Here is a 27,614-nt window from a genome sequence, read left to right as displayed (position 1 = left end):
GTTCTATCAGAACCAGCATTAACTTCTTGAGCAATTTGAGCTTCGGTATAGCTCGTTTGTTGGATCGGACCACATGGGCCAGCCTTTGCTCCCCACGTGCATCAATGAGCCTTGGCCGCCCATTACCCTGTCGCCAGTTCACACTGTTCTAACACATTAACTTTGAGGACAAAATGTGCACTTGCTGCCTAATATATCCCACCCACTAACAGGTGCCGTGATGAAGAGATAATCAGTGTTTTTCACTTCAACTGTCAGTGGTGATAATGTTATGCCTGATCGGTGTATGATTGGTGTATGCTTGATCATTGGTTGATCTAATGCTTTATTAGTCAAATTCAAGATTCACCTGTGCAATTCATGATAAATTATGACAGCTAGTTCAACCATTTTGCATCTAATGTCTAATATGCAATGAACTAATGCAATAATGTTTTGGGGGTAAGACTATTCAGAGAACCAGTATAATATAATTTATATCAACATGACAAACAATTGATAATGTAGGAAACAGCAGACAGTTGAACAATCTATTGATTTTTGTTTGTTTATTATTTCCAAGAATTTCATAATTTTAATTCAGGTTTTCTTTATGATCTATGATCAGGTTTTCTAGATGACTGCACTAGCTAGATTTTTTTTGTACTTTATAGGCTAGTCCAACTAAAATAAAATTAAAAATAATAAAAACGTCACATCTCCTATATCTCCTCTAAATCTCTAAAATAAGGACACACGTTGAGCCTAAACCGATCACATACACCTTCTAGTGTTTTCTTCTGTTGACAACATATCTGCTCTGATCCTCACCATCAATCTAACCTGAATTCACTTTAATGGTTGATTACAAAAGGACCTTTGCTCTCAGAGTCATTGTGCACTCGTGGAGGGTCAGAGGTGTCTTTAACTCGGATTGTGTTTTATAATTTTTAACTTGCGGTTTATAATGTGCCCAAGTTAATTGCCAGGCTCTACCATGTTAAAGAAAAACAAAGCAGGAAACTAGGACAGTTTGCTTGAACAAAAACATACACGCACACACCCACACAATGTTAGTTTAAAAAAACAGCTTTATTAATACCTCTCGTTCAAAGAAATATAAAAGACTGAGAGTTACTTCTATATTTACAGAGCATAGTTTTTGCTTCAAACAAACAGAAACAAATCCTACTTGTACAAATTGAAAAAATATCACCTGCTGTGACTGTTCGATATTGTGTCAGCAGTAAAGAAAATAGTCCTTTTCATCGCTCAATAATAGTCTGTGCAAAGAAAGAATGCATATCAAACACACCGTGTTGCTGCTACATTAAGGCAAACCCCTAGGAACAATACACTTAGGAAACTCCTTGGTAAAGTGACAGTGTCAATTAGATAATTTCTCGTTTTTTTCTCTCCAAAAAACCTTTCCTATAGATAACTTTCCCACATCTTCCATAAAAGCAAAGCATAAACAGGTCAAAATCTCTTAAAATGGTTAGCAGATCATTCAGTACCCTTTAAATTCAAAGCTAATCACTGGTTGACCATAACTGAAATAAAAGCTTTAGACAGCATACACCTCTGAGGAGCTTTTACAGACCAGGTTTGGAGCGTTGGTTATGGAAGCTGTTAATCTACATATGAATGGAGGATCAGTAGTTTGACAACTTCCTCTCTACTCAAAGTGCTGCGAGGGTTTGTGCCCCTCGCCATAAATACCTCTTCATTGGCATGGAAACTATGAAGACAAACCTAAAACAAACTCAAATCCACTGCAAAAAAAAAACGTGCTTAAAGTGGACATTGCATGTTAAAAGCATAACAACATAAAATTTCATTAAATTAGGAAAACAAAAGCTACTCCCTAAACAATACAATTCCTCATGGCATACAGATTTGTGCAGGTTAGGAGGCAAAAATATCAGCTTGAACGTTCTGCATGCTGTTGCGTATGGAAAAGAAACAAAAAAAAAAAAAAACACTTTCAAAGTACATTTATCAGATCAACTGATACAATTAATTTAAGAGACAAACATTCACAAACATCAAAAGATCACAGTCTCCTCAATGGTTTCAAAAACAACATTTCTATGAGGAGCAACGCAACCGCCGCGGCGCTCGGACTCTTAGTCGGCCACCGCGTCAACTGAAATAAAAGTCCTGTAGGCAAGCTTAGTTTTGGTAGATCTTCTCACTGGTGGAGTAGTCATTGGTAGTGCAGGTGTGGGCGGCCACCCCTCGGTGGATGGGTTCGGGGCTGTTGCCGGCGCTGCCGATGGTCAGGTTGAGCAGACTGGTGCACGTGGGCAAGTAGACGTGCTGGACATGTTCCACCTCTGACCGACACACAGGGCATGACTGTAAAGATAAAACAACAGACTTCAGTCAGCATTTACCACAATAACATTCAAGGAATATTGTTATAGTACAGTGGTTCCCAAAGTCGGGGTCGCGAGACAGTGAGGAAGGGGTCGCGAGATGATTTCCTGAAATCAAAAAAAATAAAAATAATAATAATAATAATAATAAAATAAAAAATAATTAAACGATTAGAAATAGTATATTCTATCAATAATTGTCACAAAATACTAAAAATAGTAGTTAAATTAAAAACAAAAACCATGCAAATAAAAAAAAGCCATCAACTTTTCGATTTTCCTTTCGCTTGGCCGTGACTCCTGAGGTGATTACGACAGATTAATGACATAGTAGCAACAGCATCAGCTGCAGCAGGTCAGTTTACTGCAACATGCTAAACATTAAGACATGTGCACGTAATTCTTTAGGCTTTAAGCTTTGGATATTATTTTGTCAAAATGAAACGTTGGTTAATATCGATCAAAAAAGAAAACGCAGGGAGGCAGCGGAGGAGAGCGGAGAAGCACGCGCTTCACATGCCGCGTTTGCAGTGCGCAACTGATCCATGGCTGTGTATCACAAACACAACATTTACTTATTTCATAGATGTCACGTTTAAACGCACTATATTTAAACGTTTTATTCATTTCATTACTTTATATTTATCTGAAGTAATACTTTAGATTTATATATTGCTCACGCAAGTGGCAAAACATTTAAACGTAAGCTTTATGTTAAAAATCAAAAACGTTTTTTTAAAAAAAAAACAAAAAACAAAACTTAAAATAGACAAAAACAGGCGACTCTCGTCTTTTCTTTCCTTTTAAATCTTTTTACAATAAATCCCTCAGGTCATAAAGAACTGTTTTTCCACCTTCAGAGGCGAGTGCTATTGTTTATGTCTCCTTGTTCACCTAAATGCCTGGTAAGGTGTTATTTTCCTTGCTTTACCCGAGGCAGCCGTGTTTAAACTGTGTAACAGAGACTTTGAACTATATGAATCTATGATGAAATTACTAGTTTTTTCGCGTCAGTGCGCTGTCGTTTTAATTCAGCGCTGTGCAGCACAGCAAAAATAGACTCGGCGCGTAAATGATCGCTGCACTGCTGCAGACGCACCGCTCCTGGAACGCACTGCCGGACCGCATCCGCGTGCAGTGTGAAATCCGTTAATATGGGCACAGAAAAAAATGTGTGAAACATGCGTTAGTGCGTGTTCGCCTTTGTGCACAACTCGTTAACCACCTCCGAGGATAGTGGGGGTCGCGAGTCACTGGCATCGTTATTTTGGGGGTCGTGGGCTGAAAAGTTTGGGAACCCCTGTTATAGTATATCTTAAAATAAAAAAAGGTATACAAGTCATGTGGTAGATAGTCATAATTAAGGCTGGGCAGCATATGCCATGCTACAGAAGTAGTGTCAACAGTAGAGATTTTTCTTACCCCTAATATCACGTTAGATGTATTTGCACAGCAACTAAGTAACTTTACTTTGTTTAAATGTGATAAAGAAGAGGGCAAGTCTATAAGGTCTATAACACGAAGCAGAGTTTACTAGTTTTTTTTGCAGTGACCTTTATCCGTTTATAATTTTGCTGCTTTTTTATAAGGTTGCTCTGAATCTTTGGTTACGTAATGTGAAGTCATTTTGTACTGATGTCATTTATTATGAATAAACCTTTTGTTCTATGACCATGTCCAATTGAAAATAACTAAATGACATGCTTCGCAACTGAAAAATGTACTATTTAATTCACTGTATTAAAAAAAATTAGGTATCACCACATTGTTATTATATCTAGAGTATATGTTTAATTACATTTCCAGCAAAACAAATATACCACTATATATATATATATATATATATATATATATATATATATATATATATATATATATATATATATATATATATATATATATATATATATATATATATATATATATATTATATGGGTGTGAAAAAAAAGAAAAGAATGATGCCTTGACAACTATGTTGAAGTATACAATTACTAAAATTAGTTAAAAAGAAATTAAAGCTAAATAGAAATATTGAAAGAAAACTAATAACACTAAAATATAAAAATAAAAGCTAATTCAAAATATTAATAAATACTATAATAGTATATAAATAACACTAAAATAACACTGCATGTGACATTTTAATCGTTTATTATTAACTAAATGAATGTGGGTAAATTACATAAATTAAATTTAGGTAATACATATTTTTTTATTAAAATATCATTAATACATATCATTAAGTATTTGACCACATGACATTTAACAACCTGAACTAGCCTTGCCTTGTCATCTGAACTATCTTATATTTAGTTTTGATTGCATCACATGATTTTGATTTGATAAAAGTTTTCCAAATGTTAAGCTGTTTTGTTATATATTTTATATAAAAAAAAAAAAAAAAAAAAAAAAAAAAAAAAAAAAAAAAAAAACACACACACACACACACACATTATTTTAAGATATATTTAGGAAATAATACTAAAAGATTATGCCAAGCTACTTTTTTCTTCATTGTGATATCAAGTTATATTATTAAAATTTTTAAGGCAATGTTGGATAAAATGTAACCAAATGCAAATGTTGTCTGACCTGCAGCTGTGCAGCACAGTTCTGGCAGCACACCATGTGACCACAGGGGCAGAATGCAGCGTCGATCTCTTCTTCACAGCACAGCATGCATAACAGCGCCTCCCGCAATTTCTGCAGCTTCTCTTGTAGTAAGCGGCTCTGCTGGCAGCCCCCGCAGTCCAGCGCCCCCTCCTGGTCACGGGACGGCGAGCGGGACGACGGAGTTCGCTCCCCCGGCCTCGACATCATGTCCACGATACCGGCGTTGTACAGTGCACGTCTGGCATAGTCGTACACTTCCTTGGAGGTTCGACGGATGTCGAATACATACTTCTTGCCCAGGTTGATGTTCTCATTGAGGAAAAGTGAAGCCAGGTGACCCTTGAAATCCCGGCTGTACTGCATCATGACAGCATTTGTCACGGTGTCACACCTGCAGACAAAACCAAGAGTGATTGGTTAGCAAGATGGCGTATTACACATTAGCACATTATCTGCTCAGCGTCTGCCACACAGCAGCTCAAATGAGCCATTATCCATCAGAAATAATGGGCTTTTGAAAAGCTGCTGTAGTTGTGAAAATGAAGGATGGTGCTGCTTATTAGAGTTCAAGAGCAGAGAGCAGTGGCTTTTCTTGGTTCTCCAATGTCTTGGCAATAAAAGCTCTTATCGAGGGCTGAAGAAACGGTACCTCACACACTAACACACATTTAAACAGGTGAAAGCCGTTTTATTGCCAGACGTATACAATACTGTCTAGGTTAGATAATGGGAATGCATGTTGCTGCAGAGCAACGTCTTAATCTCAGTTTTTTTATTTTGTGCTGCTCCTATAAGATTGAACTAAACTCAAAATCAACAAAATAAAGTCAGTTTATCAGCAAGATCTGTGTCAGTGTTGGGAAAGTTACTTTAAAAAATAATGCATTACAATATTGCATTAAAAAAAGTAACTAATTGTGAAAAGTAATGCGTTACACTTTTTCTCACCATGGCTGGGCTTGCTTGTTTGTTTTTCAATAACAACAACAAAAAGTTCTATTTTTGGCAAATGTTAAGACCCTTTCGCACCAAAAGTGAAATGAATACGCCTCAGGCTGAAGGAAATGCATATTTACATCTGTACAGTAGAGGGCGCAGCTCAAACAAACCTTTCGGCTGTGCTGTCATTCTGGATTAAAGAAGAATAGGATACAGGAGAAGAATTTCTAAATCTAATCTAAAGTAATTTTTGCTTATTAGTATGGTTGAATTAGATCATTGAAGGTCAGCAGCAAGACACTAGTTAATAAAGTGAGATTAAATCCATTAAGTATATTTGTGTAATTTAATATAGTTAATCATTACAGGTTTGCGTAAAATTCTGAGATTGCATTTCACTGTTTTTATTCATTTTGAGGAATACTGAATGTTTTCATGCAAGCGAGATGAGTAAATGTATGCTCACATTTACTCTAGAACTACAAGCCTCTCACAACATGGGGACAGGAGAGCTATCAGTCAATAAATGTGAAAAAGTAACTTGGATATTTTGTTGTAAATTGAAAAAGTAATGCGTTACTTTACTAGTTACTTGAAAAAGTAATCTGACTACGTAACTCAAGTTACTTGTAATCCATTACCCCCAACACTGGTCTGGGTCATACATTTCACCCCAAAATAAGACCCCCCAAAAAAATTATTTTGCATAAAAGAGAAGCCTTTTATGATGTTCTTTTGCATTGTGAAATTATAACAACTAAGCATCCCCCTCAATTAAACATTACTGTATTATAATGTTTTCGTAAGGCTGACCCACTTGTACTGCTATATTATGTTTACTTTGTAACATGTTTGACAATGCAAGACGTTCTCACAGCTAGCCGTTTAAAAAGAAAGGCCGAAGTTCAAAAGTCCAAAACAAAAGCAGCCAATCCTGTAAAGCACAAAACGCCTCAAACAGAGCAAACTGCTGACACAGAGGCTTTCTACGAAGGAAATTCTATAGAACTTTAACAATAACCAGGCCAAAGAGAGATTATTACCTCTCTATGATAACAATGCCTAAAAAACAACATATTTTAAGTGGTCCAGACAGGTAAGCTAAAGCATGCAAGACACACAGGGCCAGGAAGCACAGATGGGAGTGGAAAGTTCTACACTTGATTTACTGACAACACACAAATTAAAGAACACAGACGGAGTCCACAACGCAAACGCAATCTACCAAGAGCAATGTACACTGGCATCTGGTTTAAGACATGCTTTTTTGGAGGTAAATAATGGTGCAAATTCAAGTAAATTGACTAGCCCAAACCTTAGTAAATCACCTTGCATGATTCATTTAAATACTCTCCTCTCATAAATTGTGTGTAAATGAGGGAAACTCCTACAAATGCATATCTGTCCACGCCTTTTCAGCGCTAATTTTTTCATTTTGTGTCTTTAGTAAATCCTAAGAGTAGTTTTTTTTTTTTTAAATGCCAAAAGAGGTTTGCGCTGGCGCAAACTGTTAGTAAATCTGGCCCTAAATGTCTTAGGAAAAGTCATGTGCACAAGGTGTATAGTGTCAAGACCAACAAAGCTGCCTTACTGCACATTAACATGAAAAAAGAATTAACGTTTAAGAATGTAATGAAGCATCGTGCTCACTGAAGGATTATATGGTGCTTTTACCTCTAAATGTGCCTGTATAAACGAGTCTCACCTGTAAAAGGCATGCGTCTCTGTGATCGCCCGGTACAGCCCACTAGCTGCTCGATTACTGATTAACTTGAACAGCAGGACCACACTGTCACTGGTTTCCTTGGTGACAGTCAAGTACACACTCTTCCCTGATTGCGTGGCAATTTGTATTATGGGATAGGATATCCTGCATTGAAGGGAAAATATGACACATTGCATTCAAAGGCACTAATAGCACTAATATCGACTTAATGTTACATGACTGATCCAGAGATGTGCTCTGGGCGTCATTTTATGAAAAATTAGGCCATCAGGAGCACTATAGGCTTTGTCGCCACATCACATTCTTACCTGTTAACCAGGGTGAAGTCCTCTCGGCAGATAGCTATGCCCTCTGGTCCTACTCCGATAGCCAACCTCTGTCCTTCAGCGTCCCGCACCCAGTGCCACTCCACCCCATAATGCTCCAGCAACGACACCAGCTGCAGGGCTTGGTACTCCACAGAGGCCTGGCTCATACCCTCCAGAGCCTTGTGCTTGGCTATGATACTGCCAAAAATCAAAAGGGACAATGAGTCCTGAGTCCGAGAGGAAAATGACAACATCTGATCACATGAAAAGTGGGAGAAAAGTAAAAATCTTTGGGAATATTTGTTTCGAATTTCAGGTTTTGCTATTGCTATATAGTAATACAACATACACACACAAATATATATATATATATATATATATATATATATATATATATATATATATATATATATATATATATATATATATATATATATATATATATATATATATATATATATATATATATATATATATATATATATATATATATACACACACATACATACACACACATACACACACACACATACACACACACACATACACACACACACTATAATATAATATACTGTAATATAATATTATATAATATAATATAGCTGACAATTACTTTTATTATGGCCAATAACTGACATTTAATGTTTAAACTGGAAACAATACTTATGACCTGATTTTGACTTCTTCCACTATCAGCCAAAAACAAACAGACTTGTACAGACAATTTTAAAAGAAAATATTTCTCTAAAAGATACCAATAAAGTCAACAATATTTTGTGCATGTTTAGCAAAAACAAGTAATCTAACATCATATCAATCACTGACCAAGTCCATGGCTTTGTGTTAGTCTGTATGAAGCTCTTTGATTTTCCTCTTGTAAGCATTAGTCTTAATTTGATTTGATGACAATGATGATTAATCACTAGAGACAGATTTCATTAATCCACTTTGATTGTATTTGATTAGGTTGTCTGTTATCCAAGCAAAACAAGTTAAAGAGTCTGAACAGAACTCTACAAAAGGAACACTGTAATTAGTCAAACACCATTAGAAGAGCTTTGTTTACATCCACACAGCCCTGGATCAGATGTAAACATGAGCGCACAGATTAGAGCTCAGCTCCGTTGGCTTGTAAGTAACCACCTCAACGCCTAACAACCAGTATAATATAATAACGTACGTGTGTGTGTGTGTGTGTAAAATTATTCAGATATTTTGGCCTGACCATGTTGTTTTGCTTAAGTGTTATCTGACATAATTAAGATTTTTTTTTCTGACACAGTTTAACTCGATCTTGTCATAATTGTATTACCATTTTTTTTTTAAACCATAGTGAATACAGTGAAAACTGTAATAATGAAAGAAATGTTCAAGGTGTCTGAATAAATTTTGCTTTGACTATATTATATTATATATATATAAAAAAATTGATATACCGTATATAGTAATATTTTGAGAAAGTACATTATCAGCTTCGCCTTGATGGTGGATTATGGGATCTGCAATTCTATTTTAACAAGCTGTGGGTTTCAGTATCATTTTTATTTTTTTAATGTATTAAAACATGTTTGTATTTTTGTTCATAACAGATGTTTACATCTGTTATGAATGGTTTTCATATTAAAATGCCAGGCTAAATACATTTCAATTCGTACTTTATATTTTGTTTGATAAAATACACTACCGTTCAGAAGTTTGGGGTCAGTACGATTGTATTCATTTACTTATTTTTAAAGAAATTAACACTTAATGAAACAAAATGATACAAAATTATACAAACTGACAAATCTTTTGTAACTTTACCATTTTAAATAAACGCTGTTCTTTTAAACATTTTACTCAATGAATCCTAAAAATAATTTTTTTTGTAGGATTCAAATAAATAAATACATTTTTATTATTTTTATAAATATCCTTGAATATTTTTTTATTTTTATTTAAAGTATTACAGCATCCACAAAAATATTTAGCAATATTTTGCTAACACAAAGAGTGTTTGTTTTTAATTATTATTTATTTATTTAATTATATCAATACAGCTTAACTTCTATTGAACCCATAACAAAAACAATAAATTTAACATCATCATAAAAGCACGATAAAATGCAATGGAAGTTGAAGGTTGTAAGGATAATCGTAATTGGCAGGTTGGTTTACCTGTTGATGGTGGCTTGGCTGGGTTCTGTGGCACAGAGTTCAGTGTACCAGTACTTGGCTGTGTTCTGGTTATAGTCACCGAACTCGGCCTGGGCTAGGAGGGCGCTGAGCTCTTCGGCCTGTTCAGAACACATCCGCAGATGTCCGCGGTGCAGATCCTCTTTCACATGCATAAAAAACAGGTGCCTGTAGGGCAGAAGAGACAAACAAAGAAAGTGAGATGGGAAAGTGAGATTTGTTATGGATGGAAGCAGGTGTTACGGTGAAGAGTGAGGGAACCATATATGGATGTCGACAGGTGGTACAACAGGAAAGCGAGAGCGATATACAGAGTCTGAAGCAGGTGATGGGGAACTTGAATTACAAAAACACATCTTGCACACGCTCTCACATGCTGCTTAATAAGATCCATGAATAGATATCATTTAGGTGAATGGTCTCTTTAAAAGGGAACAGTGAAAACCAGAAGTGACCAAAAATCAATTGAAAATAGCAAAAGGTCAAAGAAAAAGCAGAAATGATGGTTTCCATTCCAAATGATGGACACTTTCACTTTGAAAACAAAACAGGAGAACTTTGCATTTGTGTGTGAAGTGGTTTGACTTTTGCTCCCGTCTCGTTCTTATCTCTCTTATCTGAAGCAAAACAACTCCTGAGGTTACATGGCCCGTAATGCACAACCCCGTCGGCATGTTACAAAACGATAATGCCGTCTCATACAGTGCATGAAAAGCACACTCATTACTCACTGCTGACATAAATCCCTTCAGGAGTACTAATCGTGTGTTTTACTGAGGATGGATCTCCTTTCAGCTGTCTGTGGGACTGTCAGTATTTGTTCTCTGATCGATCAATAGCAGAAGTCTCAAGGATAAAACTTGACATTAAAGTCATAAACCAGACTTGCAGTCATGAGAACACTGGCTTGTTATTGACTTATCTTTTTATTGATCGACTCACTCTGAGGGAATGTTTTTCACCTTGACTAAGCATTAGACTGCTTCCTGCTCAGCTGTCAAAAGTACAGATTAACCACATTAACTTAACCACATTGTAATAGTGAAAAATAAGATATTTGCATAGTTATTTCCGGGATCAAAAGTCACTAAATGATGATTAGATGAGCAGTACGTGAAAATTAAGAGAGAACATTACTAGGAATCAAAAAAGTAAAAATAAAAAACAAAAACACAAACGTTTGTCATTGTGTATGATTTAAAATATAAAGAAAAAAGTAAAAAATAAAATAAAATAAAATTTAAAAATTTAAACTATGAAACAAATGTTTGGTTGCTTTTCTGCATCATACTAGAGTTAAAAAAAAAAAAAAAAAAAAGATGATGATGATGATGATGATGATGATGATGATGATGATGATGATGATAATAATAATAATGATGATAATAATAATAATAATAATAATAATAATAATAATAAATAATAATTTAATTAAAATTATTAGTAATTAATATTACCTGTAAGTGTTAGTGGTGTTTATTATTGTTATTTTTTTATTTAGATTATTAGTCTAAAAATAATGTTATTATTGTTAATAATGTTATTATTATTTGATGTCATTAATAAAATGTACATTAAATAATATTAAGAATTTGTAAATGAATTATTAAAATTCTAAAGTTGTTTCCATTTATTAATAAATCATGTTATTAACGATATAATACAATTTATCATTATTGTTATTAATAAATGTCCTTATTATTTGATGTTATTAATAAAAATAATTTCTCATTAAAGTCCCTGTAAAGTCAATTCTGAGAATTCTTTCTAAACACTTTATAAATGTTACAAATGTATTGCTGAAACATTACAAAGTCTGTGAATTGTGTAATGCTTAATTGTGAAGTTAGAGCGTTAAACAGTTTTTCACCAAGTCTCTGCTCAGGATTTTTTGGGCGGAGCTAAAACGGGGGTCTGATGACGCACTTGGACCCCCGATCATAGCCCCGCCCCTAACACTATATAACTGTCGATGACGCACCGAGCGTGGCGCCGCCTCTAACTCTACAGCGGTTCACTCGCTCAATCTCGAGCCCTTTGTACATTTAGCTAGTAAGGCCTTCGTCACGCAAATGCATATTACATGATTGTTATAATATACAATATGCTCGGTCTCCTTATTTAAATTGTCTAAAACGATGATATGAAGGATTCTAAAGTGATCGTTCTACACCGGATCATTTTACAAACTTTCATCAGACAGCTGGGATTCACAGATAATCCGCTGTTTTTGGTGAATGTGACTAACAGACCTCGGCCCCCCTCCCGCCTCGGCCTTCCTACCGTCCCACCGATCACCGATGATATATGGGGCCGGACAGAGTCTCTCCCGTCCCGGCCTTCATCCTCCCATCTTGCGGCACCGTCATTTGTCGACTCGATAACAGTCCGGCAGTACGTGCCCAATGAGTGTAAGTTGCCGAGTTTGCTTATGTTATAATTAGTAGGCAGTCCACAGTAACTACTAAAATGTGCATCCCTCTAACGTGATTCTTTTGTTTATATGCATCGCATCAGTATGTTTGACTCATTAGACAAGTAAGTTGAGACGGCAGCTCTCGCGAGTGGGCGTGGTTTCAGCGCTGACAGCGGACACGCCTCCAGCGTTTGAGAGCAGAGCGCGCTGCCTATTTTTTCGAGATTTTGATAACTTATTTCATTTACTTGCAGATTTTTTTAATCATTCAAATTTGGCTGGGTGGTTAATAACAGATTTTTCTGTGGTGTGACAAACTCAGAACACATACTTTAAAATGACTTTACAGGGACTTTAATATTAATAATAAAATCATTAAATTTTAAATTAGTTGTTTCCATTTATTAAATAATTATTATATTACTGTTAACATCATAATACATTTTATTATTAATTAATTATTATTATTATAATTATTATAATTTTTTTATTTTTTTTTTATTTATTTATTTTTTTTTACTACTGCATTAATACCATTACAAACATGTTTGCGCATGGTTGTATGTCTTCATCATACGTATGTCCAGGGCAAAACAAGTTGAAGTTGCCTGTGCTGTATCAGCCGTTCATCAGCTCCTGTGGTTCTTCACAAACCTGTTTAACAGCATCATGGGTAACTACTCCCCAAACCTCCATTCTTCCTGTACTAACCAGCTCTGGCTCCTTTAGGTTTATGTATATCTGACCCAAAGTCCTATGTCCCCATAACCTTATGTCCACTACAATTTTGCAAGTCCCCTGAGATGAGGTTTGAAGACCAAACAGGACTGATGTTTACCCCAGCATGCCTCTGTTCCCCCAGCCAACAGAAGAGCTTGGGAACACCAAAACAGGCTGAGAGACATTCCTGCTCTGCTCACACAGGCGATGGTTCTTTAGGAAAACAAACAACGGCATATCAGTTTGCGCAGTGCTGCCGACAAAAGCCCTGGACTGATAAACATTGACTTTGGATGAAAAAAGGACAATATAAGAAAAGGCGGAGAATGAAAGATTTGAGGTGAATTCATAGGCCAGACAAATAAACAAGACCTGCAGTTTGACAAAGGGAGTCTCGCCCGGCCTGACGAGGCACTTCCCTGTGGTGACATCAGACTCATGTGATGAATTACCTGGCAGGCAAAACAAAGGCGGCTGATGGGGGCAGGGAGGGAGGCAGGGAGAGGTTATTAGCGGTCAAACTCCAGCTACTCCAGCATGGAACGTGCGGTGCCAGTTCAGTCAGGCTCGTTACGCGACTAATCTTAGAAACGCGCAGCTGTGCTGATGCAGCCACTCGTCATCAACAAACACTGTCACACAATATGCTCCTTCACTGTATATGGGTCTAAAGGGTTGGTATGAACATAGAAACTGAAAAGATGCACAATGTTTAGTAAAGTATTAAAGCAATATGCCACTATAGATCACGTTACAGTGATTTTACCAAGGGGCATGATTCCCAAAAACTAAATGACCAGTGGAAATATCAAATGAATTCACAGAAATGTCCCATTTCGGCCGTGCTTGTGAAAAAGAAGTGCTTAATTGACATGAACGATGTACACTTGTAGTGTACTTCAAATCTTAAAAGTATTTTAAAAAGTTATTTCAAATGATATACAGGTGCTGGTCATATAATTAGAATATCATCAAAAAGTTGATTTCACTAATTCCATTCAGAAAGTGAAACTTGTATATTATATTAATTCATTACACACAGACTGATACATTTCAAATGTTTATTTCTTTTAATTTTGATGATTTTAACAACAACAACTAAGGAAAATCCCAAATTCAGTATCTCAGAAAATTTGAATATTGTGAAAAGGTTCAATATTGAAGATACTTGGTGCCACACTCTAATCAGCTAATTAACTCAAAACACCTGCAAAGGCCTTTAAATGGTCTCTCAGTCTAGTTCTGTAGGCTACACAATCATGGGGAAGACTGCTGACTTGACAGTTGTCCAAAAGACGACCATTGACACCTTGCACAAGGAGGGCAAGACACAAAAGGTCATTGCAAAAGAGGCTGGCTGTTCACAGAGCTCTGTGTCCAAGCACATTAATAGAGCGGCGAAGGGAAGGAAAAGATGTGGTAGAAAAAAAAAAGAAGGAAAAAAAAAAAAAAGTGTACAAGCAATAGGGATAACCGCACCCTGGAGAGGATTGTGAAACAAAACCCATTCAAAAATGTGGGGGAGATTCACAAAGAGTGGACTGCAGCTGGAGTCAGTGCTTCAAGAACCACTACGCACAGACGTATGCAAGACATGGGTTTCAGCTGTCGCATTCCTTGTGTCAAGCCACTCTTGAACAACAGACAGCGTCAGAAGCGTCTAAAGACAAAAAGGACTGGACTGCTGCTGAGTGGTCCAAAGTAATGTTCTCTGATTAAAGTAAATTTTGCATTTCCTTTGGAAATCAGGGTCCCAGAGTCTGGAGGAAGAGAGGAGAGGCACACAATCCACATCCTTTAATGTACATTTTAAAGTACATTTTGTAAGCCAACACTTCTTTTATTGTTCTGCTGACTAACATGCTGATGCACAATTTAAAGCACTTGATTATAATTTTAACTATAGGGTGTTATTCAATATCACATTTAAAGTTAATATATTGTGCTAAATTGCAACTTCAACATTACAAATGTGTAATAATAAATATTTAAATACATGAAAAGCTTCAATAGAAATAACATTAAAGTATGTTTTAGTTTACCATAAATGCTTGTCAGTACATTTGGCAGTACAATTTAATCAATGAAGTTACATAGAAATATATACTTAATGATAATAATTTCAGCTTATTGCATGTAATATAAATTTAAACTATAATATAAGTGTCCAAAAACATTACATTCAGTTTGCACAAATATATTATTTCAAATGTATATGATTCCCATAACAAGTCCCATAAAAGTATGCCGAAGTGTACTTTTTCAAAAGGGAAAGAGTATTGTAAGCCACGAGCAGCTGAGAGCAGCAGGTTGTGCTGGAGTCTAGTGTCTTAATTCTATCAGATTAGTGGGGTTTGAGGGGGGGTCTGGGTGCCACAGGTGTGATCCGCTCTCTCTCACCAACTGATTGAGTCACTTCATGGCCCTTTCAAGTGACTGTGAATACTGAGTGTACGTGTGCACAAGGTCCAGCATTCATGTTATAAAGATACGATTCTGTGTGTTGGTACGTAAACTGGTACGTAAAACTTAAAGTATCCACACCCCAATTATATTGCGTTTACTGCATGAAATCATGATGTCCTAAACCTAGTATTACCAAACCTCAACAACAAAAGTGAAACTTCCCCCATGATATTACCAAACTAAAAAAAATAAAATCTAACATGAACTCCTTTGAGGTTCCTAAATCAACTGAGGAGTATGCTACTTTTAAACTACAGAGCTCCTCACACAAAAACATAGAAATAATCACTTTGTAGCAGGAGCACTTGATCGTGTAGCTGGAAGAATTGAATTAAAAATGTCTGTACCCTTCTGCTGACAGGAAATGGGTCATAGCATGATATCTGAGAGAGCTTGAGCTTTGCGAAGGAGGGCTTTTGTGGGTTTGAGGTTTTGGCTTCAAAAACAGTGCACTTTTAACAGAATTTCCTCAGATGTTTGGCTGGAAAGTGAATCTCATGACAGGCAGAAGAAAATAATCAGAACTATTTAGAGTTCATAAAGTTTATGGCACTTTCAAATTAGCTGATAGTTGGTTTGTGAGACATTACAGGGTTTAAATAGATAGGCTGAAGGTTGGAAAGATTGTAAATATGTTTTATTTGAACTTGCTTGAAAATGTGAAATATATATTTTTAAACAATTTCAGAGACAAACCTACGGAGCCCCTAAAGGGACATGATGGTGAAAAAAAAAAAAAAAAAAGGGAAGAGAAAAAAAAAAAAAAAAAAATGCCATGCTTTTGCTTTCCCTCGCAAAAATGTTGCGTTCCCTGGAGAAACTTTGTGTTCACTCGCAAATAACTCAAAAGTTTTGCGAGAAAACGCAAAGTTTCTTGGTGGAAACGCAAAACATTTGCGAGAGAATGCAAAAGCATTGACTTATTATTTTTCCTCCCATCTCATATTTTTTCCATCACCATGTCCCTTCAGAGGCTCCATACAAACCTGTTTAAAGCTAAAAGATACACTATAATATATAGGATTCTGGTCACTATTTTTTGCTCAATTCTTTCCTTACCAATTGTTTTATCTTCTCGGGTTCAGGCAAAGTCGTTGTGGGGGGCCAGATGTTTGGGGGTCTGACGCAAAGAACAAAACATTCCTCTGAAATGAAACCAGAAGCTTCTGCCCGGAGACAGCAACAAAGAGGGCAATCCGCACAGGAGTTTCATTCTTTTCAGGCGCCCTTTGAAACAATGTGGTTTTAGAGTTAGTCAAATAACATTGCTCTGAGCCGTGTGGCGGGGGTTACTCGCAGTCAACGAACTCTAGTAAACCCTGCCATGCATCACAGGTAAACACCTCCTCGCTAACCCACAAAGTGTTAATCATCATTCGCTCAAACACGCAAGAAAATTCAGATGAAAACTGAATCTACAACGGGTATTCAAACAAAGGGAAGCTTTGTGCTCAAACGCCTCTGGTAAGTGATGTGTTCTGTACTGGTTTGGCAAACGGAAATAATGCTGTGGGCAAAAAAAAAAAAAAAAAAAAAAAAAACCAACAAAATTAAATTGGTGGTGGAGAAAACCTTAACATCATTCCTAAGTAATACACACTCAGCTCAAAGAGGTGTAGGTTACTACAGTTCATCCACAAATGTGGTTAAACCTGTTCTGCTGTCAGAGTAAACACAGCAAGACAACAGAGCTCTAGTGTTTTAATTCACGGAATTATCTTTAAAACAAAGAGGAAGAGTGCAAGATGCAAGCTTTAAAATTAAAATCTTTGTGTATTTCCAGAAATAAGTTTGCTTTTAAATTTCTATCCAGTTAAATAGTACACAAATGATTGTGATATTAAATTTAACAAAACCTCACTGCCTCAGAAAATGCTCCATTTACTAATTTAGCTTTGAATCAGAAATATGACTTTACTGGGGAATGAGGCACAGTCACCTCTGCAGGGTGTAGTGTGAAGACAAGAATTAATGCTCGTTTGTTTAGAATTTAGTGACATGCAACTACCATAGCTGTATTGATGGAGAGAAAGAAGTGGGGAAAAAAGTAATTTACTAAACTAATATATATAAAAAAAAACAACAAATAAAAAAAAAAAACTAACTGGCATCACTTCATTCTTTTCATAAGAATCCTAGAGAAGTTATCACAGTTCATCAAAAGATATTGGACTCTGGCATAAGGGGCATGAAGGAGGTTCTTCAACTATTAACAAAAGCTTGTGAGATACTCTGGAGTGTGGGTGTAGATAATATGGTCCAAGGGATGTTTTGTACCACAAGATTGATTTAGCGTGCCATTTTTTGAGGATATAAGCATTTATAATGGGTTTGAGGCCTGAAGGTGGAATAGGGCAGGAATTAATGTCAACAAAAACGAAAAAAGGCAAAAAAAAAAAAAAAAAAAAAATGGTTGCAAGCCAGATTTGAACTCATATTTCTCATGTTAGCACCACAGCTCAACATTTCAATATATGACTCTGACAGAAACGGCTGATCCATATACAAAGCTTCGGGAGGATCTTGCACGTCACAGTCTTTCTGCGGTAAGGAGGTAATCGGGAGCTTACTGGGATTGCTGGTGACCTTGTTGTCAGGATTGGATGTGGGGTGAGAGGTTCGTCTCAACAGTTGTCTTTTTGAGATCATGTTGACCCTGAATAGCACCCGCACTCCAGTTCCTGATGACAACACCCAGGGCCCTGACTGTGAAGATAACAAGACCTGAGATCACAGCGGCATGTTTTGCATATTTGCAGGCGTAAAGACAACCAGTGGTGTTGCAAGTAAGAGAGCTCAGTGGATGTTTTCGTGTTTCTGAACAAGAACCAAATAGCCAGAGTTAGAGAATGTGAATGGCTTAATCTTTTAAACATTATTTGCTGCTCTTCCCAAGGGCTGAAGCTAAACCAGTGCACCGATTAATATTTAAAAGAGCCCTTCTCTTATTTAAAGTATGCTGTGCCTCTGCTAATGGTGCTGGCCTCTGTGGATCAACAGGATCATTCAGTCCTGATGAGAATGCTAAACACTCAAGCCCTCTAAAACAATACAGGCATCTTTAAACAAGCCTGGCACGCATAGCATGCCATAAAGACTAGCTAGAGCATAATCATATGCATGCAACCGCTGTTGAGTGCTGACTACTCAACATTAATCTTATTTCTCCACCATTACACCACAAATGTTAGCTGTGCATAGTCAAACCAATCATTTTTCAGCCAAAAGTTGCCTCGAGGATGGGTTAATGAGGTTTAGCAAGCGCCTACACGCTACATGCTTGCGCCATGTCAGTGAACGTTGAAAAATCCATTGTTTTTAATGGTGTGTTGCAGGGATACAGATGAAAAATGCAAGGTTTTTCGTGACAGCGGTGCTCATGACACATCAATACAATTTTTTGAAATAAATACCATTTTCAAAAATACAATAAGTTGTAAATAAAACAAAGATTACAGGAGGAGAAAACACCATGTTATTTGTACTTCAAAATTTCACTTTTAATTGAAATTTACTAGCAGTTTGTTTCTAAATAAAAAAATTTCAGTGTACTGCGTCAGAGCTTTTGCTAGTGTGTGTGGGCTGGGTTACTCCGTCACATGAAGCTACATTTGTTTCTGAATCGGAGATAGCATGTAGTATTGCCAGGAAGAGTCTTAAAAAGATGTCGACTAACACTTGGCTTGACAGGAGTGTGAACATGTCTGATTACGCATACTGAAAATAGAGCAGGACAGATTAAGAGATGCCGTTTTTTGGGGGGTGGGGATTTCTTTAACACGTGGGAGTAATTGTGGTCGGCTCTGATACTCAAAGGATCCAGTAATGATGTAAGCAGGATTAGACCCTCAAGGCTGGTGGTTATCTTTAAACTGTGCCTCATTTGAGGATTTTACCTAGCAAAAAAAAAAAAAAAAAAAAAAAGATGTCCAAGCACTGGAAACACTGTAATTTGTGCTGAATCCTTTTGCCGTACTAGTAAACATTTCTTCTATCTGGCAATCATCCATTACAACTCTCTAAAGAGGAAGTATAAAGATCTATTTTTGGAAGATGCACTTATTCTAATGAACATGAGGAACTGTCATAATAATGGACTAGAGAAGCTAGCCTTTCCATTCGGCCCGCTCTGGGTCTTACGTAAGCGGCTCTTCTGCATTCAGAGGCCTGTGCACTGTTTAGTGCATCTTACATAACAGAACCAACAGAGATAGAAAGGAAGTAGAGAAAGTGTGAAAGTCTAAGCAGATTTCCAGTCCTGGACAGGAGCTGAGGTGCAGAAGGGGTCGGTGCATGACCCTTTCTCATTTTGACATTTTCAACTCGGGATTCTCAAGGCACACTGAATTTCTTTCGCTTTTTTATGGGCTCATATTCATGAAAGATGTTCAAATCCATGGCACATGAAAACGGTAATCAAATAGTGGGTATTACCATTTTGGTAATAGTCGCTGAATCATGGTACTGTCCTAGTACTTTTTTGTAACTTCCAGCACAGGTCGAACCAGTCCCTCTCATGCTGGTTTCTAATGTATTTCTATCTTTTAGTCATAAATCATCACTAGGTCGCTCTGGAGTGGATTTACAGGGAAGAGAGAATGACAGATTTCATGCGCATGCACGATTTCACTTAAGAATTCTCTGTCTGTGGTAAATACATGCCACAGCTCACTGCCGGTCGATGCGATGGGCAGTGGAACGCAGTGTCGAAGTAGGGCAGAGGTCACTGCACAAACAAGGTTAGAGAACATGACCCTTGTAGCCGGAGGCAGGGCCACATCATGCATGCATATGCGCTCACACACACAAATCTACAACAGTGCCAAAGAGAATACAAAGGACTGTTTTCATGTGACCGCAGCCTGCGTTACACTCAGAAATGCCAGGCAGTCATCCATATTCTGCTATGGGCGTCACTTTCTCCATTTAGTCCAATACAGTTTACTCTGACATAAAGAGAAAGAGACTATATGAATGGGTTTTATATTACAGTGTTATTTAGAGGAATGCACAAATATTACAATTCTGTCCGATGCGTTAAGCTGATAATTATTTTCAAATGGAAGATATTACAATTCTATACTATTTTGACTAAATATATTTAAAATAAAACACTAAAAACAAAAAAAAAAAATGGATATCCTTTTTGAAATTTGCTAAAGACTACATTGAACAGTGTTATTAAATTATCAGCGTTTTAATTTGCCTTTGATTCACTTTACCTTGGCTTTCACTAACGGTTCACTATCAACTGTTAATAACCGTAAAAATAGGGGAAATGAATGTGCACAATTAAATATACACAGATATCTATCCATCCATCCATCTATGACAATAACAAATGTCTATAAATAAATGCTGTTCATTTTTAACTTTCTATTCATCAAAAATCCTACACAAAAACATTAAACACCACAACAATTTTCAACATAATAATATTATATAAATGATAAGGAGAAGAAATGTTTCTGAGGCAGCAAATCAGCATATTAGAATAGTTTCTGTGATACTTATGCTGAAAATTCAGCTTAGCTTTCATTGGAATAAATTACATTTTAAAATAATTTTAATAAATTAATATTTCACAATATTTCAGATAATACTGCAGCCTCAGTGAGTAAAAACTATTTCAGAAATGATAACTATACTTGCGGAGAAAAATAGTGCACATGATGTCTTGTGACAACATAGCACACCACAGTTTGAAATGTTTCTGGTTGTATAACTAAATCTTATACAAGTAGGCAGTATTCAGTGTACACTGTGCAGTAAGCAATATGTTAATATTCCATTCTGAACACTTCCAGCTCCTTCCACATAAGGGCACAATGCCTGTGTTCATTGTTATTCAATGCGCTTCAAATTCCTCTACCAAATATTCAATCTCAGCCTGATCAAAGCTTTGCTCTCGTCCTCGTTGTCAACCGAGAAACAAAGTCTCAACCCCCGCCATCTCAAATTTTCCTAACACGTCAGCCTTCACACTTTCACACACTGTAAGCTGTTTTCATGCCCATTTGGAAGGCCGTCCAGGGTGCCTTAACAGCTTGAACGATATTACATGTGGAAGCTCTAGGGGTGTGACGTCCCCCCCACCTCGCATCAAGAAGTCTTGCGGAAAGAAGCACAACACGTGCAACTTTTAATTAACAGTTAATTAACATTAAAAGTTTCTCCTTCACTCCGAAATCCTTCAATCCTCCCATCCGCCATCTGTCAGTGACCCCCGCTAATCTCCCTCAGGTCACCAGAAGGCCATCTAAACCAAAAAAAAAAAAAGTGGCTTTTAAATCACAAAGCCTTAGAAAAGGACACTGTCCAGTCACCAGGAAACGGAAGCAAGTGCACATGCACACACTGCCCTGCCAGAGATGTTCTGCCCAGAGAGCGCATGGCTGTGGGAATGACTGCGGGAACTGGCACGCAAGTCCACTTCATTTTATTGAAAAAGACCCAGCAGTGCTTGGAGCGCACAAAACGCAGGGCTCCAAAACGGGGCAGCTATTAAATAACAGCACACAGCAGATACCGGAGAGGGTTCACTGTGGGGTTGAAAGTAGTACGCTGCAGGTACATTCTCACTGCAAAGACACGCACAACCTGAAGCTAATGCAGTACGAGTGAGCAGGTCACAGGAGACCCTATTTATAACATCAAACAAGAAGAGAGAGTGGAAAAACACAAGTCAGAGGGAAAAAAAAGTGTTAACACCTGTCTGTGCCGCTCTTTGTCAGAGACAAACATTTGTGGGACCAGCGTCCTGACAAAGAGTTCATTTACATGACAAGCATTGTAACTACCCAGTCAAATTATCCTCATACTCTCTGAGGAGGAAGTTGACTGCTAGAGTGCTTAAAAACTGACAGCTTCATTTCATTGTTGAAGAAATTAAAGCTTTGGATAGGGGCTCTGAACTAACAATTAAAAAAAAAAAAAAAAAAAAAAGTTCAGAAAATAAAGGGAAAAAACAGGCCATTTTATTTATTTTCAGGGAAATACAGGAATGGTAATTTGTACAAATTTATGGCATAATGTCCCTGACCACAGAAAATAATTAACTCTGTTACAGTAAACATAGTGGTCACAGTCTGGCACTTATAATGGAGTACACAGGCCAACACAATAAACATTAGAATACACTTTATTTCCAAAGACACATTACATGTTAAAACAGGACTAGTCTGACCTTGTTAGTAGGGAAAGTTAAAAGCATTTGTATGAATTCTTACCAGTGTTATTTTATTATTATTATTATTATTATTTTGTAGTATTCATTAATATTTTAATTCTCTTAATTTTATATTATCAGTTTGTCATTTTAATTTTAGTTTAAAGCTGTTGTCCGTATCATTTTTTGGGTTACAAAATTATCCAAAATCAATTTGAGCATGTACATAACCAGCCAGTGTTCAAAACTATCTCCTTACCTTAGCCCGATTCACAACGGTAAGCTTGTAATATTGTTTTATAATTCGGGACAAATTCGAGCATGTCGCCTTTTGTCTTTGCATCATTACGTCACGTCTGTATACATAAAGAACGATTCTCAGCTAGTAGGCTATATCGCATGTAAGGCGGATCATTTATAGCCTTTTCTCACAGCAGCTGCAATAATTAAACTTATAATTTTGTTTCCGAAGTACAGCATCCACACCGATGTGGTGATTGACAGCAAACATTAGATTAATCCGTGCTGAGGAGCCGTGCCAAGGCACAATGCATGTAAAGATAATAATTCCGCAAATAACTGCAATTGCAGGTTTCAAACAGAGATGGCGACAAAGAGGCAAAATTACAGACTGCAGCTTTAAGTTTTGGTAATTTTGTTAAGTGCTTTTTTAGTTAGTTTTCTTTTTGGCTTTACTTCTTTTCAATTAGATCTTCAACTTAAACATAAATCACAATGTTGCCTTTGCAACTAACTGAAATACGTTTAAGTTTTTCCATCTATTTATTTATTTCAGGTTTAAATAAATTAACAAAAATGATTTTTAATAGTTTTAATTAATAACGACATTGATGATTTCTTTTAAAATAAGTTTTATTTGAGCTGTAAAAGTTGTCAATTTTTTTTTTTTTACAGATCACCCACATAATTCCTGTGGTTGAATACATCTCATTCTCAAAAGTACTGTATCTTTTATCCTAAGCTACAGAATTCACTGTCTTTACATGGTCATGGCAGGAGTAGAAAATATATATGGTATAATTAAATACACAAGGATATCACACTTGTCTCATCTTCACACATATAATGCTTAAAGGGTTAGTTCTCCCAAAAATAAAAATTCTGTCATCATTTACTCATCGTTCCAAAACTGTATGTCTAGACTACCTTCTGCCGAACACAAAATAAGATATTCATGGAAATGTCTCAGTGTTTTATTTTTGTCCATACAATGGAAGTCAATGATCACCAAAACTCTTTAGTTACAAGCATTCTTCAAAATATCTTAATTTGTGTTCCACAGAAGACAATCAGTCATACAGGCCTTGCAATATCATGAGGTTAAGTAAATAATTTTTCAGATTTTGCATGAACTATTTCTTCAAGTCTTGCATCTATACTTTCAAAACTGTGTGCATTTTATTGTGTTGCCCATGTACTTTTTTGAATAAAATTATTTGGTCAAGAATATTATGCCACAAATGTTGCCACTAGAGTTTAACTTGTATACTTGTATCCTTTAAGCTGTGCTCCACATTTGTCTCAGACAAAGAAAAGTAACAAAACGCTACATTCAGAGTGAATAAAAGAGCATGAGGTGGTGGTGACTCTGCCAGCTCAGTCTCTGTGGGTAGGAGTCTTTGAGCAGGGGATCACATTTCCTGCTGCCGCTCATAGTACAACGACCTACAGTAACCCACAGGGAGCAGGGTTACTACAGGGCAAACCACTGTACTGGGGGGGACTTTTACAGGCTACTGTACAAAGTATGCTTTCTCTTTCTCTACACAAGACACAAAACTACAGCTGATGTGAAGCTGAAAAAACACTCATTGTTATATGAATATTTAATTTGTAGCTTGCCCTAGATTTTTGCCGTTATATCTTAACACAGGCATGCTCCAAAAACAAGATATACTGTAGCTCAAAACGGGTATGGAATTCACATTAGACATAGTATGGAAGAAAAATGGCTTTTCTTCCAGTAATCTCACACAAAATATTCATACACCCACATCCTCGGTTGCCTTTCTTCCTGTCGTTTTTCTTACATCTTGCTCTGTATTGGAGCGGAAGTCTACAAACCGCTCTACTCACAGACGATGATGAAATGTTCTCAGTCACAGCTTCCTCAAACAATATCCATTTTGTTTTTTGTAATGCACATGTTGCTCGTACGTGCGTTTTTGTGTACATACCTTGTCTGCTCCTGCAGAATAAGGTGAGGCTCCACAAAGAACTTCACTCTGAGCCGTAGTCTGCAAGGCGTGAGATTGTCCATCTGCTGGGAGATTCTGTTCCTCAGGTTCAGCCACAGGTTTTCTCCCTTACTGCCAGAAAACTGCAGCCCAAAGTAATCCACCTCAATAATTCCCAACTTCCGACATACCTGTCACCAACAAGAAAAGAGACACATTTCATATTGTTAAACATCTTAATTTGTTTTCTTGTCCCCATCAACTTTCACTGCATGGAAAAGAGCAGCTTGGACATTCTTCCCAACATCTTGTGTGTGCATCCGAAGTGTTATTTTTCAATTTTGCAACATGAGAATTCGGTCATCATTACTACTCCATTTTTATGGGTGAATAATTGCTTTAAAGACTTCATGAAATAAAAGTTGCGATAGCCTGTTCTTCCATATTGTGATATATATCCGAGTAAAAAAAAAAAAACAAAAAAAAAAGAATTGTAAAATTTCAGTGTTAGGGGTAATGCATTACAAGTAACTTGAGTTATGTAATCAGATTACTTTGTCCAAGTAACTAGTAAAGTAACGCATTACTTTTTTAAAATTTACAACAAAATATCGGAGTTACTTTTTCAAATAAGTAACGCAAGTTACTTTGTTTCCCCATGTATTGACTGTCAGCTCTCCTGTCCCTGTGTTGAGAGAAATCAACAGTAAGTGCAGAGGCGTTGTGTGTAAACATGATGATTTTTGTAGTTCTAGACCAACTATAAGTCAGTATTCCTCAAAATGAATAAAAAAAAGTGCAATCTCAGAATATTGGAAAAACCTGCAATAATTAAATATATTAAATTAAACAAATATGCTTTATTTATTTAATCTCACTTTATTAACCAATATCTTTGCTGCGGACCTTTGATGAGCCAATTCATTCCATACTAATAAGCAAAAATGACTTTAGATAAACATTACATTTGTGATCAACCTGAAGCTTATTCATTTCTCTTTTGGTGGGCCTTTACATTTGCCAAAAATATAACTTTTGTTGGTATTAAAAACAAACAAACAAACAAACAAAGTAAGCCCTGCCCAGGTGAGAAAAAAAAAAGTAATGCAAAAGTAATCTAATACATTACTTCTCATAGAAAGTAACTAAGTATCGCATTTAGTTACTTTTTTAGGGAGTAATACAATATTGTAATGCATTACTTTTAAAAGTAACTTTCCCCAACACTAGTCAGTTTTGATTTTGTGGTCACTTTATATTAATAAATGTATCGATTTTACAATTTTAAGCATAATACTAAGATATATTTAAAAGAATATTTAAAAAATTGCAGTTTAATGTAACAAATCAAGATCCAAAACAATAACAACAAATGGTCAGTTTCTTATTCTCGAGTCTGAGGCGATTATTTCCCAACAGTCTCAGTTACTAATAATAGAGACAAGAAAAATCCCCTTTAAAGGGCAATTCTGAAGTGGCAAAATGACGCCTTTAACACACTATTCTATAGGCAGAAATAAACTTTATAAAGTTCATGAAAATATCTTGAGACGACATGCTGACAGAAGAGAAAGTCATTCATTAATCTGAGCATAGTTATGAAACCTCTTCAGCTAATTTGATTTCGTTGTTTTCTAAATTGCAGCAAGAATTAAAACGTTTGAGTTTAACTTCTGAGATGCCCCCAAAACATTTATATAAAGTATAACGTGTTGGAAAACCCTTCACTTTCTCATTTACGTTGGAGGAGGTGTAGCGCCTCCATGCACGAATCAAACATCTGCTGCTGCAGCGAATGAACTTTAGTAACCTCGAGCATGCCATCACACATGCACACAATTGTTTAGAGTACCCCAAACATCACTTTCTCGAAAAATAATAAGGTAAACGTTTCATCTACTACATACTGTGTCAGTTAATTATCATGCAAAATCATTGTGTTTGTTTAGAAACGATTAACATGATTATTTGCCTGAATCATTTACCGAGAGAAACTGAGTGTTGTGACTCAAACACTCACAAAAAAATTAAAGAACATTCTAAATATAATTTGTACATTAATAAACGCATGCAAGCAGATATATAACGTTAAATGGGTTGGTGTTGATATTAAGTTTCCGTGTGCCTCATACACTCATTCATTCCGCGCTCAGGCTACAACTTTTGATTTTCAACATTTGTTTTTATTTTCTATGGAGTAATGCACGAGCGCTTATCGGATAAAATGCACACTTCAGAAACGTTTAATGATAAACATCACATCTATTTCACATGCAGACTTTCATTCATGATGTTACCTTATTCAGACAGTCCTCTCCGTTCGCCTTCGCGTCCACTTCAATCTCCATCACCACCGCATCCGGTCGAGTTACATGGCAGAGCATTTTGGAGAGGTATTTTGTCTTTGGTCTACCCGTCCTGTATGAAAAACACTACAAACAGCTCTCACTGTTGTCCTCTCTAAGCACCCTACATCAGCCCTCGCTCACTTTCCTCAAGCCTTCTGTTTCTCTGTGTGGCCCAGC

General features: G+C 36.4%; 1 protein-coding gene across 1 annotated transcript; it reads right to left on the bottom strand.

Moving 5' to 3' along the window:
- Positions 1–1,052: 1,052 nt before the first annotated feature.
- On the bottom strand, positions 1,053–27,614 carry mylipa (myosin regulatory light chain interacting protein a). The gene is made up of 7 exons (XM_048201145.1): positions 27,387–27,614; positions 25,090–25,280; positions 10,104–10,289; positions 7,947–8,144; positions 7,618–7,782; positions 4,953–5,364; positions 1,053–2,340 (listed from the first exon to the last, which is right to left on the bottom strand). The coding sequence occupies exons 1-7, from the start codon at positions 27,471–27,473 to the stop codon at positions 2,155–2,157; spliced, it is 1,425 nt and encodes a 474-aa protein (XP_048057102.1). The 5' UTR covers positions 27,474–27,614; the 3' UTR covers positions 1,053–2,154.

Source organism: Megalobrama amblycephala, linkage group LG9 (genome assembly GCF_018812025.1).
Source record: "Megalobrama amblycephala isolate DHTTF-2021 linkage group LG9, ASM1881202v1, whole genome shotgun sequence".
Classification (NCBI taxonomy): domain Eukaryota; kingdom Metazoa; phylum Chordata; class Actinopteri; order Cypriniformes; family Xenocyprididae; genus Megalobrama; species Megalobrama amblycephala.
The sequence above is the reverse complement of the archived record's forward strand: the minus strand, read 5'-3'. Positions and strand labels throughout refer to the sequence as shown.

Excerpts from the sequence above, each read along its gene's own strand:
- mylipa (XM_048201145.1), bottom strand. The coding sequence starts at position 27,473 with ATGCTCTGCCATGTAACTCGACCGGATGCGGTGGTGATGGAGATTGAA. Across the intron at positions 8,145-10,103 it reads AGCCAAGCCACCATCAACAG|TATCATAGCCAAGCACAAGG; the intron begins GTAAACCAACCT and ends GATTTTTGGCAG. Across the intron at positions 5,365-7,617 it reads GAGACGCATGCCTTTTACAG|GTGTGACACCGTGACAAATG; the intron begins GTGAGACTCGTT and ends TTTTGTCTGCAG.